The sequence below is a fragment of the Equus asinus genome, unplaced genomic scaffold (genome assembly GCF_041296235.1).
Source record: "Equus asinus isolate D_3611 breed Donkey unplaced genomic scaffold, EquAss-T2T_v2 contig_193, whole genome shotgun sequence".
Classification (NCBI taxonomy): domain Eukaryota; kingdom Metazoa; phylum Chordata; class Mammalia; order Perissodactyla; family Equidae; genus Equus; species Equus asinus.
In genome coordinates this window covers 2,775,271-2,787,853 of record NW_027224842.1, presented here as the reverse complement: position 1 = coordinate 2,787,853, position 12,583 = coordinate 2,775,271, and the positions used below count along the sequence as shown (strand labels likewise).

The 12,583-nt window shown below is 41.6% G+C and overlaps 1 protein-coding gene across 5 annotated transcripts in view; it reads right to left on the bottom strand.

The window, feature by feature from the left end:
* Positions 1-12,583, bottom strand: part of LOC139043200 (serine/threonine-protein phosphatase 2A regulatory subunit B'' subunit beta-like) — a 57,147-nt gene that overhangs the window by 8,783 nt on the left and 35,781 nt on the right. For 2 of the 5 annotated variants that reach the window (XR_011500265.1, XM_070503489.1), the window contains one exon: positions 858-1,729. The exons of 2 other annotated variants lie outside the window; for them this stretch is intronic. Coding sequence is in view for 2 of the 3 variants with exons in the window: in XM_070503489.1 (XP_070359590.1) it covers positions 1,679-1,729 (51 nt within the window). In the remaining variant the exon portion in view is untranslated. Of the gene's footprint in view, positions 1-857; positions 1,730-9,020; positions 9,182-12,583 lie in introns of those variants that run through there. One more of the 5 variants, XM_070503487.1, reaches the window with a different exon arrangement.

Here is a 12,583-nt window from a genome sequence, read left to right as displayed (position 1 = left end):
CTCCTTTGGGGCTCCACGCGCGGCATGGGAGTCTCAGCTGAGGTTGGAACCCTGTGCTAGGGTCCTGCTTTCCCCAAATAGCTGACACCACTACCTTTTCTGAGGTTTGCCCCTCCTAGGGCTCCACCATGGAGCAGTGTTTGTTTCCCACGTAGCTTCTCAGCACCGCTCCGGCCCTCGCGGACCTCCGACGGGGGAGCCTCTCCTGCCCCTGCTCCTCCAGGGCCCCTGCGTCCTCCTGAACGTCGTGTGCTCCTCGCTGAGCTCAGGTGTGTGGACAAGTAAAACAGGCAAACATTTGACTGGCTAACTCTGCCCTCCTCCCTGCCCTGTGCCTCTCCTGAGGCAATAAAATTCACAGCATGTTACTGCTTGAATGGAAAAATGGAAAAGGGGAAACATGAATTAAGATCACACAGTATTTTTCAGACAATATTAACATAACTGAGAACAATAGGGAGGTAACTAGAGAGAAGAGGAGTAGAAGGGTAGTGTTCTTGCCTTTCATTGTGGATACTGAATCCATAGTAAATTTGATAAATCAAGAATTAAACATTTATATATGCTATTTAGAGTAAATAAGGCAATGACTAGAAAATAAAAATATAAACAATATAATCCAGAGGTGGAAGGGGAGTTAAATCATGATAAATTCTTAGTCCCTCAGAGTGGAATATCAATAGATTCTGTATAAACTTGATAAAACTTGAAGAAATATGATATAAAACTAAACTAAAAACTATTAACAGAGGTGATTTCTGGGAAATGAGTTAGGGCCTAGGGAGAAGAGGAGAAAACTGGGAAGAGGAGGGAGACTTTGTTATTTTCATTTTAAGCTTTTTTATTTTAATTTTTTTAATGATGCAATCCTTTTCTAACAAAAATTAGGTTAGTTAAAAATAAATGACTATTTTAACACACTGCCTCATCAACATTTATAAGACATACTTAATAAAGAATTCACACATTAAAATGTGCCTATGGGCACTAGGCCTTTACTTTAAAAATTCACTATTAAATTCCTTCCCATATTAGGAAGAGCTGCTAAAAAATCCACACCGAAAAACAAACCCCCTTAGCTTTATATAGATAAACAAATAATTTAGCCAAAAAGAAATACTTGAGAAACGACTAGAAGGAAACACTAACAAAAATTAGCAAGAGTGACAAGGCAATGGTAATGAGCACGCCGTCTTTCAAAAGAAGAAATCATTCAAAATATTTCTTTATCAGAGTCGCAAAAAAAATCATGTCCTCTGGTACAGTAAAACCACTTTAAAGATATATTCCAGCACCCTGCTAAATTCCATCAAAGTTCCTGTATGTAATCTCTATCAGTGCACACTACACTATATATTTACTCCTGAGATCTAAACTTCATGTAAAACTACACATCATCCTGAATAAGAGAGAGTGCAAGATGGCACAGGCAAGCACACAGACTCAGTGCCCTCTTCACAGTCTACTTTCCTTCAGAAGGTGGGCAAGTTCCTTTACCTCCAGCTCTTGTTTTTCTCCTCTGCCAATATGGAACTTCCAAATCGAGGTCTTATGAGGCTTTCCACATATGCCAAGAAGGAACCCAGCTACCAGGCAAAGAAGTCCAAGAGAGACCAAATGGAGAATCTGCTGGGGAAGGAAAGCCTAACCAAAGGGAGAGAATGGCCCCACTTGATAGTCAGCAACTGGGTCCACAAAGATGAGCGAGACGGCCGTGGATTCTCTCACTCTAGTGGGAGAATGAGAAGAGAGAATTAGAAAGGGGATCAATACCCATCCCAGCCAGTGCCTGGCCCTTTGAGCCAACCCAGCTGAGAACACAGACATGAAACACAGATGACTTGTTCCACTGAGGTCTGCCCAAATTCCTGACCCACTGAATCAAGAGCAAATAAAATGGTGGTTGTTTTATGCTGCACATTTTGGGGTAATCTGCTACAAAGGAATAAGTAACGCATATAGTCCCCTTTGTGTATTCTCATTCATGATACTGTTTGTGTCTTCTTTTTTTGATCAATCTTGCTAGAGTTTTATCTATTTTAATTTTTTCAAAGAATGAAGTTTTAACTTTGTCGATTTTCTTATTGTATCTTTACTTTCTATTTCACTGGTTTGTGTACTTTCTTTTACTATCTTTCTATTTTCTTTGACTTTACTCAGTTATTATTTTTCTAATTTCTTAAGAGGGACACATATTAATTTTAAGATTTTCTTCTTTTCTAATATAAGCATTTAAAATTTCTTTCAAAATTCCTTTCAAAGCACCTAATCCCACTAGTCTTGATTTGCTTCTTCATTATCTTTTGGTTTTAGACATTTACATTTTCCATCATAAGTTTCATCTTAAACCCAGAAGTTACTACACAGGGATTTTAAATTTATTTTTCGCTTTTAATTTCTAACTTTCTTGAGTCTATGCAGTTTGTTGAAGTTTTCTTCATGGCCTAGTGTGTGATCATTTGTAACTCCTCCATACGTGCTCAAGGAAAATATGTGTTCTCTGATTATTGAATGTCCATTCGGTCAAGTTGGTTAATTCTTTTGTTGAGATCTTCTTTATATCGTTGCTGAATTGTGTCTGTTTGGTCAATCAGTGCTGAGAGAGGTGTGTTGAATCACTCACGATAACGGCGGATTCATCATTTTTTCTCTGTAGTTCTGTAGATTTTTGCTTCATCAATAGTGAGCCTATTTTATTAGCTCCATACATGTTTAAAATTGCTCTAGCTTGGCGAATAGAATGTTTTATCATTGCACCATGACCCTCTCTGTTCCTAACAATGTGCCAGCTTTCTTTTGGAAAACTGCTTGGCAATTTCTTATAAAGTTAAGCATACCCAGAATGACCCAGAAATACCACATCTATATTTCCCCAAGAGAAATAAAACATGCCCACAAAAAAGACTTGTACAAGAATGTTTATAGCAACTGTTGACCTTAAACAGACAGTCAGTTATTTCTCCAGCAAAAATGGGTTTATGGGGGACCAGGAAAGAATTGCAGTTCAAAGTCTGAAACCATCTCGAGCCAGGTGCAAGTCGCTAGCAGCATGGAGGAGAAACTCTATTCTGGGAGGAAGAGCAAGTTGGGACGGCCATTGTAAACATGGAGTCCAGAGGTATAGCAGCGTTTCACTAGCTGAGTTGTGATAGTCTCTCATTGGCTGAGCTTCTTGGTCAAGAAGAAGTCTGTCTTCTTCCTGTTGGGCTCTGCTAGAAGGTAGGGTGTGAGAGCTCCGCCTTTGGGCCCCAAGACTCCAATTTAATGAAGTTTCTATTTATTAATTTCCACACAACTTTATTCATAATCGCTAAAAACGGAAACAATCCAGATGTCCAGCAATGGGTGAATGGGTAGACAAAGTATTCGATGGAATACTTTTCAGCAATAAAATCCAACTCCTGATCACGCAACAGTAGGGATGGATCTGGAAAGCATGGTTAGAGAAAGAAGGCCCACCTGGGAGAGGACCTACCCCCTTTATGTGTGTGGTGATGGAAATCAGAGCAGAGGTTGGCTGCCTAACAGTGGGCGCCTGGAAAGGGGATGAGGGAACTCTCAGTGATGGAAATACTCTGTATCCCGATTGGGTGGTGCTTACACAGCTGTTTACGTTTAGCAAAACTCATCAAATCACACACTAAAAGATCAATCCTTTCCACGGTATTTAAATTTTACCTCAATAAAAAGCGGATGGGAAAAAAAAAGCCTGGCGATGTTGGAAAGTAACGCTAAGCGATGTAAGGAGAAATCTGCGGTAGTAAACCCTTTTTAAAAAATATTAAGTGAAGAAAACGTTCCAATAAGCTGAGCTGTATTTGTGTGACTAAATAAGGACGTTAAAAAGCCCTGCAAACAGTGAATCCCTTCTGCTCCGAGGAGCGCTTTCATTTTTCCTCGGATGCTGGGGCCCTGGAGCTCCGGTCGGATTAGGGACCCTAACGCCTCACCTGCGCCCCGGCCCCGCCCCTCAGGCATAATCCCGTCGTACCCGCCCATCCTTTGAACCGTGCGTTCACCTTTCAATCAGTTCGAATAGCACAGGGAGAGAACCAATCGCAAGCCTCGTGGGAGAGAAGGGGCGGGCCCCTTTCCCGCAGGGGTTGCTCAAAGGCCCTCCAATCAGAGGCTGGGTGTGGGAAGTTCGGATTCTGGGCGGCTCAGGTGTAGGCGGCACTGCTCCGAGGCGGCGGCGGCGGCTCTCCAGACAGGGAGCGTTCCTTTCCTTTTGGTTTGACTGAGGTTTCACGCGACAGGCTGCCTGAGGAAGGTGAGTGCTGGGAGCTGGAGGAAGGGCGCTGGCTCGCCTCCTCCTAGAAGGTCTGGAAGGGTCTGAGGTGGGCAGTGGCGAGCTGGACGCCGCTTGGGGGAGGCTCCTCTAGGACCACTTACCTGTCCTTCCCGCAGCCGATGGCTCCGTCCTCCAGAAGAGTAAGTATTTGTTGCCATAATCTATGCAGCAGTCAGCGTTTCACCACTGGGCCGTGATTGGCCTCTGGGGCGGGACGATGCTTAGCATCCTTGGCCCCGACCTTCAATTCCAGTAGCTGCTCCCAGAGCCAGCGACAACTAAACCCGCCCTGGTTGGGAACCTCTAGGCAAGCAAGACGAAGGCATTCTAGACTTTCAAGCTGGAAGAAACTCCACTCAGCCAAGAGGGGAACTTAGATGTCCTGTATGTGAAGAGCCAGGCTGCGGGGCTTGAGATCCCAGCTCCAGCGCCTGTTGGCAGTTCTCTCCCTCACCTGTGTAACAGCGATGACACTAACCACCTGTGCTGGTTTAGGTGACAATTAAACACGCCTTTACTATTAACTCGAGCTTTTGCACACACCCTGTCTCTCTTTGTGGAGCATAGTCCTATGCAGTATTTTAAAATAACTAATGGTTTATTGTTTAACATTTAGCACATTAATACTTGCAGGAGGTGGCAAGTCAAATAGTAGAGGAGCATGCTTACTGAAAAGTAGAGTCCTTTGTCACTTCCCCTGGGCTCTTACAGGAGAATGTTATTAGCATCCAGGTCAGAAGAATTCTCATTTTTTATATACTCTGTTGATTGCTTAAAATCATGTAACATTTTAATGGGTTGCATTTCTTGTGCAGATTTTTCTTTTATCTGGAGTTTTCTAGTGGACTGTCTCAGTTATTCTTGTTGTTGAAGAGTATAGTGTGCTTAGAACTTTTCTATCTTCCTATTGCAGACCTTCCCCTTTTTCTTTCTTTTTTTTTTCTTTTGAGCCAGCAACACTTGTGGAGAATCAGTCATCTTTCTCCCATTGGGCTTGGTTCTTTTCTATACCAGCTGCATAGGTGACTCCCTTAGACTTTCCACTTTCCTTTATTCTTTTCCTCATTTGAATGAAGGATTTCCTGGAACACATGGCATCCTGTTTCTTGTCCTTCTCCCTTGTTTTGCTTGAACACGTTCTCAAGAATCTTTCTAAGAAAAGAGTATGGGCCAGGTAAACAATATGATTTTTCACATGGCCGAAAATAATTTCATTATGCCCTCAAATGGCAAACTATGGTTATCCTTCTGTATCACCATGGTAGTTCTTCTAAAATCCCATCTTTTGCTCAATCTTGTATATCCAACTGCCTGCTTATCATCCCTGTCTGTCTAATAGGCATCTCGTGTGTTTGTTTTGTTTTGTTTTTTGGCTTGAGAAAAAATGCCAGGCTGCCTGCCTTCATCACAGGGAAAGGTTAGGAAACGATTCTGTATACTGTCCTTCACTTACTTTCCCTATTCTCTCCTTTCCTTCACTCTTGTCACTTTGTAATGCTGTGCGGTGAGCCTAGAGCCTCTTGTTTGTGTTATGGCCCACAGCTTCCTGGGCTTCACTTCATCTGTCAAGCAAGGCCCTATGTAGAAGCCCAAAATAGATCGTACTATCTTTTGATAACTTTCTTCCCACTCTGCAGTGTCGTATATTTATTCCATTTTGTACTGAAAATTTTTTATTTCAGAATGCTCTGAGGTGGGGCAGGAGGTGAACTGGAATCTTAATTTTTTAAATAATATGAAAATCTATATAAGTTGTCTACCTTTCTTTTCCCTGGCAGGATGGCTGCATCACATTTTGCCAGTCAACTGAGAAAGGATTTAAGTATTGAGATGATTAGAACTAAAATTGCTGAGGAGAGTTTTCTCTCTCAGAAAGCAGACAGATATGATAAATATGAACGAAAAAGACACTCTGGTTTGACGGATGTCAACCTTCCAACCTTGGAAGGTAGAAATCTTGAATTAGAGGAGACATCTCAAGAGCCTATTCCAGAAGAGATGAGTGTGAGGCAAAGTAAGTAAAGAGCTATTGTAATTTTAACTGCTTTGAAGAGGGGAAAAAAGTTGGTTTAATACCTGAGGTTAAAAAATCCTTGACCAGGGGCCAGCTGGGTGGTGTGGTGGTTAGGTTCACATACTCTGCTTCTGCGGCCCGAGGTTTGTGGGTTCGGATCCTGGGCGTGGACCTACATACTGCTCCTCAAGCCTGTGGCAGCATCCAGCAAACAAAATAGAGGAAGCTTTGGCAACAGATGTTACCTCAGGGACAATCTTCCACATCAAAAAAAAAAAAAAACTTACCAGAAGAATGGAGTTTTGAAATACCATTCTAAATAACTTGATATTTTCTATGACTAAATACTTCCTATTTAAGGTAAAGGCTGTGAAAGTTCCATTCGCTTGTGGAGTGTTGTAAGTTCTGACTTCTGGAGTTTGAATAAGATAAGTGTTGACAAGATTAATTGATAAGGGACATTAAAATAGAAGTTTTGTAGCTAAATCAGGTCTCAAGTTGTTTAAATGTTCACTGCTTCAATTTTGTCATTTTCCAGGACCAGTGAAATATGCAGCCCAAGGGCCTTCTTTACAGGGAGACCAGCTTTACTCTGAGTGACATGAGAAGCCATTATTGGATTAGTGTGTTTATAATCTGCTTTATGTTTTAAAGCATCACTTACGGATGGTAGGGTGACCAGCATGGCCTCCAGAAGACCAGCTGGGAGATAACTGCAATAATTTAGCTCATGGTTGACCACAGTGGGAACGGCAACCCTGGGTGGTTTCATTCTGGTTACATTTTGAAGTTTGAACCAATAGGATTTCCTAATAGAGTGGATGTAGGTTGATAAAGAAAAGTCAGGATGGTTCTAAGGGTTTTGGCCTGAGCAACTAAAAAAATGGAGTGGCCATTTACTAAGTTGTAAAATACTGAGAGAAGAACTTGCCATCTATAGATGGCAAGTCAGGGTGCTGTCTAGTATGGTCTGATGATGTGAAATATAAAGCTGGGCTGTTTTAGTGAAGAGGAAGAAATAATTGAGAAACAGCAATGAGGGACCACCCCCCACCCCGGCCCGCTTCAGGCCCAGTGATATGACCTTTGTGGGAGAAGAAAACAGTCAACCACTTGAGAGGACAACTAGGGGAGCGTTGTCTTCAGGGGAGAGCCAGGTTACGGTTAGATCAAGAGATGAAGGGAAGAGGAACTTCAGGGAAGTTGAGGATATAGGGGTTTCATCGATGATTAACCACTTCATCATCTGAGCTTTCGCATCTTCTGTTCTCTGCCTGGATTATTTCTTTTAAACAACTTTATTGAGGTAGAATTTGCATACCATAAAATTCACCCATTTAAGTAAATGCCTTTTGTTTAGTAAATTTACTGAGTTGTGCAGTCATCTCCCTGGATTATTTTAAACCTTCACCCAGTGGGCAAACGCACTCTCATTCTTCAGAAACCTTCTCGGGTATTCTCTCTTCTGACAAGCCTTTCCTGACCTCCCCAGACAGGTTTATACTGATTCTCGATTGTGCATTCTCGTAGTCTTCATTCCATGCTAAACCAAATTGAAACTGTGCTCATCTCCCCCACGATACTGTGAGCCCTTCAGGGGCAGAAATTCTCTTATTCTTACTTCCTAAAAATGTCTGGTACATAGTAGCCACTCACATTTTTCAAACAAGTTTAAATAAACATGAGAATACATAGTAGAAACCTGAGTTGAGAATCATAGGTGGGAGATAAGGAATTTGACAGGTCAAGGTGTCATCCAGGGATGCCTCTGAAGCTTGACTGAGGCTGGAGGAGCTGTTTCCAAGATGACTCACTCACATGACTGGCAAGTCGATGCTGGCTTTTGGCAGGAGGCCTTAGTTCTTCGTCATGTGGTGTCTCCATAGGGCTGCCTGAATCTCCTTAAGGCTCCACATGGCCACTGACTTCCCCAGCGCAAGTGATCTGAGAGAGAGCAGGGCCAAGCTGCACTGTCTTTAATGATACAGTCTTGGAAGCCACACTCCATCATTCCCACACTTTTCTTGGTGACACAGCTCAGCCCTATTCTGTGTGGAGGGGACAACACAAGGGCATGACTACCAGGAGGTGAGAATTGTTGGAGGTCAGCTTGGAGGTGGGTGATCATAGAAGTTAATTAATTTAAAAGTGAAGTAATGCATGCCTAGGGGATGGAAAGCAGTTAATTTGTGAACAAGAGAAGGCAAAAGGGAGAGAAATTTTGAAAGAACAGGGGTTGAAATGACTTGTGTGGTTAGCGTGCTAAGGAATCAATACGAAGTTACTGAAAGTATTGCTTAGCAGCTGTTGAAGTTAGATAATGGTATTTTAGACATTTGGATAACTTTTTATTTGAATGTTTTATATGCTATTTTCCCCCCTGCTTAGGATCAGCAAAGTCTCTTCTAAGTGATCAACGAAGACAAATGTTCCAGAAATACCTAGAGGAAAAGCGACTGAAAAAATTGAGAAACCTTCAGCGATGACCATTTATAGTGGGTGTTTATAGACATGATAAGACTATTTTTCTTTCATGAATACCAGCACACCAACCAAAAAAGGTAAATTTAGTATCATAACTTGATATTCAGGAATAGTTCTTAACCAGACTTTTCTTTAAGAGATTATACTTGATCTTAGCCAAGAGGCCAAGAAGCGATTATTTGAGAGTTTAAATGACTAAAACAACCCTTTCCCTGTAGTCCCTTTACTCACTTAGCTAGTTGGCAGGAGCTGGGAGTGACATCCTAATAGTTCAGAAGATGGAGATGAGGTCTCTTGGTGCAGCCATAGGTAGGTTGACACGGGATAAAACTAGCAAAGCAGTCAGAGCCAGGCTGGACGGGCAAGGCCGGGCGAAGGATCTGGCGTCCACCCTGTCGGATGCGGAGAGTCAAGAGAGGCTTATACATGAGCTTGTACCATGATCAGATTAATAATTCAGGAAGATTACCCTAGGCTGGAAGATCGTAGTCTGGAAGGGGAAGAACTTATAGGTAGGAAGACTGTAGTGAGACTGTCGTGATGGAATAGATGAGACAGGATAAGGGGACTGGGGCAGTGGGCTTAAAGGAAGAAACAGGTGTGAGACATCTCAGGAGATAAATTTGACGGGGACCAAGCAGATGGTGAGGGGTGAAGGAAATTGAAGAGTCGGAGATAAGATGATTCTGAAGATAAATTAGTTTGAGCAACCATATAAATTGTGCTGCTGCTAAAAGAGGGGTGGAAGGCAGGAAAAGGAACATGCCTAAGTGGGTGCATATTGATAATGCTTTTCCTGCTTTTTCTGCAGCTCATTTGGGCCATCTGGATAACAGGCAGTTGGGAATAAAAATTTGAAAATCAGGACGGAGATCCATGCTGAGTGGTGGATTTAGGATATGATATTGGGAGTATGGATGGGGGTTTAAGCTGTAGGGCTAAATGAGACCACTCCAGTAAAGATATACACATTGTGAAAGAGTGAGGACTAGAGAGCACCTTCAAGTGGGCAGAAGTCAGGTACCAGTGATAGGTCAGATTGTCAGGAGAGCTAAAACAGGACAGAAGCTGGAGGAGGGGTGATCTAAAGAAGAGAATGATCCATGAGTTAAGGGGGATGAAGTTTGAACACAGGCAGCTGGATTTGTAAATTAGGTAGTCACTGGTGATTTGCTCTTTTCAAGGTCGTCTCTTGTTGGCTGTGTATTCATTCCTGATTTAAATAAGAATTGAATAATATAAAAGCTCAAGATATCGCCTGTTTTTGTTTGCTTCAGGAATGTCATTGATTTGAGAGACCTTTGATTACTCTGCATGTGACCTTAGGATAAGGTGGAAGTGACCAAAATTAGTAGAATGTAGCTCAAGGTGGAAAGATACAGAAAAATATGGTGTGTATGTGTTCGAGGAGGGCGAGATTGTTTCTGTTTGGAGGAACATCAGAGAAGACCTCTTGGAAGGGGCTGAATTTAATCTGGCTTCTCAAGAGTATGTAAGGCACCAGTCATTGGTCTAAACTGTAAACAGCTATTTACAAAGTGTTATATGTAGGGGGAAAAAGACACACATTGTTGTGTTAAATAATACGATTCACCAGTAGTTTTTTATTCTACTTAGACAATAGCCATCGCTGAATATTGTTTACTTTGTGCCTCGTTTCTTCAGCACTAGATCTTCCCTGAGATTTGGAGAAGCAAGTGGCTTCTAATCTACAGAAGAAGTCTGATTGTGCTTCTTCAGGAATTTTAGAGTTGATAAATAACTTATCACTTTTAATCAATCCTTCTCTTGCTGGATTTCTTCCTTGCTTTGTGATCAGGTCTCCATTTTCTTATGGACAGAGGACAAGTGCACAATCATTGGATTTGAAGGCAAACTGTCAAAGCTAAGAAAGTAAGCTGTGCAGTATCTTTTCATAAACAGGAGAGAAGAGATCTTAATACTCTAGTTTCTTCATTGACCCCTTCCAAATATTTCCAGTTCATCATATTAACAAGGATTCTAATACCTGGAAAATATAGTATGAAATTTCTCCTTTGTGCTCACTGAGAAATATGAGTAAGTTTTGAGGCTTTTAAGCATAATTTAAATCAAACCAGAACCAGAAAAGAGAGTAATTTAAGTTAGCAAGTATCTTTTTGCCATAAATGATTAAGGGTTGGATGACTAAGGGTAAAATTTAACTTTAAAATGGAGACTTTATTTTGTAATGAGACATGGAAGTAAATTATGGCAGTTCATTTTTTTTAACTTTGTCTGCTTTTGATTGTTTTAATGCTGTTCCATCTTGTATGGATTGCCAGGTCAAAGGCCAAAGCCCAAATGGAGCTGACTAGGGTGAAGTTGATAGTAGATAATTGTTACTAAAATGATGAATCGTGCTCCTTTTCTCAGAGTAAGTAAATTCATTTTAAATCTATTATCAGCTTCAATCAGAGTGATTATTTTACTAGAGTTAACAGTACCAAACTCCCTGTTATTGGCATGGTGACATAGAGCAGTTTTGGCTAGATGCTAAGGAAGTACTCACTTGAAATATTCATTGCCAAACATCCCTTATGAGATCTATACCAACTCTGTGTGTCACTCTGTTTGTTTACTGGGCTCTATTATGCATCCATGTCACTATAAAATGCAGATAGGGATATAAAGCACGTAGGGTGGGGGATAAACTTACGGGTCTTCAGAACACCATTATGGACAAAGTTAATAGGACGATTACTAAAATAAAGTGAAGTGGGCAAGGAGGTAAATAGCATGTCTCTTTATCAGGTGAGAAGGCTCCGTTTCACGTATTCAATAAATTGAGTCACTGCCATGTTCCTCTAGGCTCTAGGATATAGTAATGAATAAAGCAACATTCCCTGTTTTCATGGAGCTTACATGTGAGATAGGCAATGAAAAGAAAAATATATAGTATGTGATGGTCCTAAGTATTATGCGGGAAATAAAAAAAAAAAAAGAAGGCAGATGGGGAGTATTGAAGCTGGTACAGGGTGAGCTTCCGATGGGGCCTCACTGAGACGGTGGCGCTTTGAATGCAGTCTCCAAGGAAGTTGCAGAGTGCACTGTGGGAAGAGTTTTCTATCCAGGAGAAGATTTTTCCAGACAAAATTCAAAAGTTTTGAAGCGAAAACATGCTGGTATGTTTAAGGACTCTCAGAAGATTATAGTCAGCTATTTAGAATAGCTTAGGCTATTAGCATTTTCAAAATTCTAGGATTCTACAAAAAGTTTGTAAGGAAATCTATATAATGGAAAACTTTTTTCATCTCATCTTATTTGGGGTGGTGGATTTTTTGCTGGGTCATTTACAATAGATTTCAGATGAGGGGTCAAAATACCGATTGAAAATGTGGTAATTTGATTCATCAAGCAATTAAATCACATACCACCTAATCTTTTCAATAGATCATTAATAGGAGTGATGTTCGAGCAACACGATCTGGTCAAAGACAAACCTCTGAAAAGAAAGTGTCCAACGAGAAAAAGGTAGCTTATTATTATAAGCTCTGACGTTGCCGCAACAATGCTTTAGTAATTACCGAAAGCATTTAATTTCATGGTTCCCGCAGCAGGGCAGCCTGCAATGCCCACGTGCGTGAGAACCACTCGGTCGATGACTCAAAGAGCGAAGCAGACCTCGGGGGCAGGCCCCGCCAGTGCAGCCTCTGCGGGAGCAGCCTTGGCTGTGCCGGCCACGCGAGCGGCACGTGGTGAGAACTGTTCCTTCATCAGTGGCTGAAGTAGAATGCTCTGGTCCCTGAGGTTTTTCGTGTTCAGTTTTTAAAGTC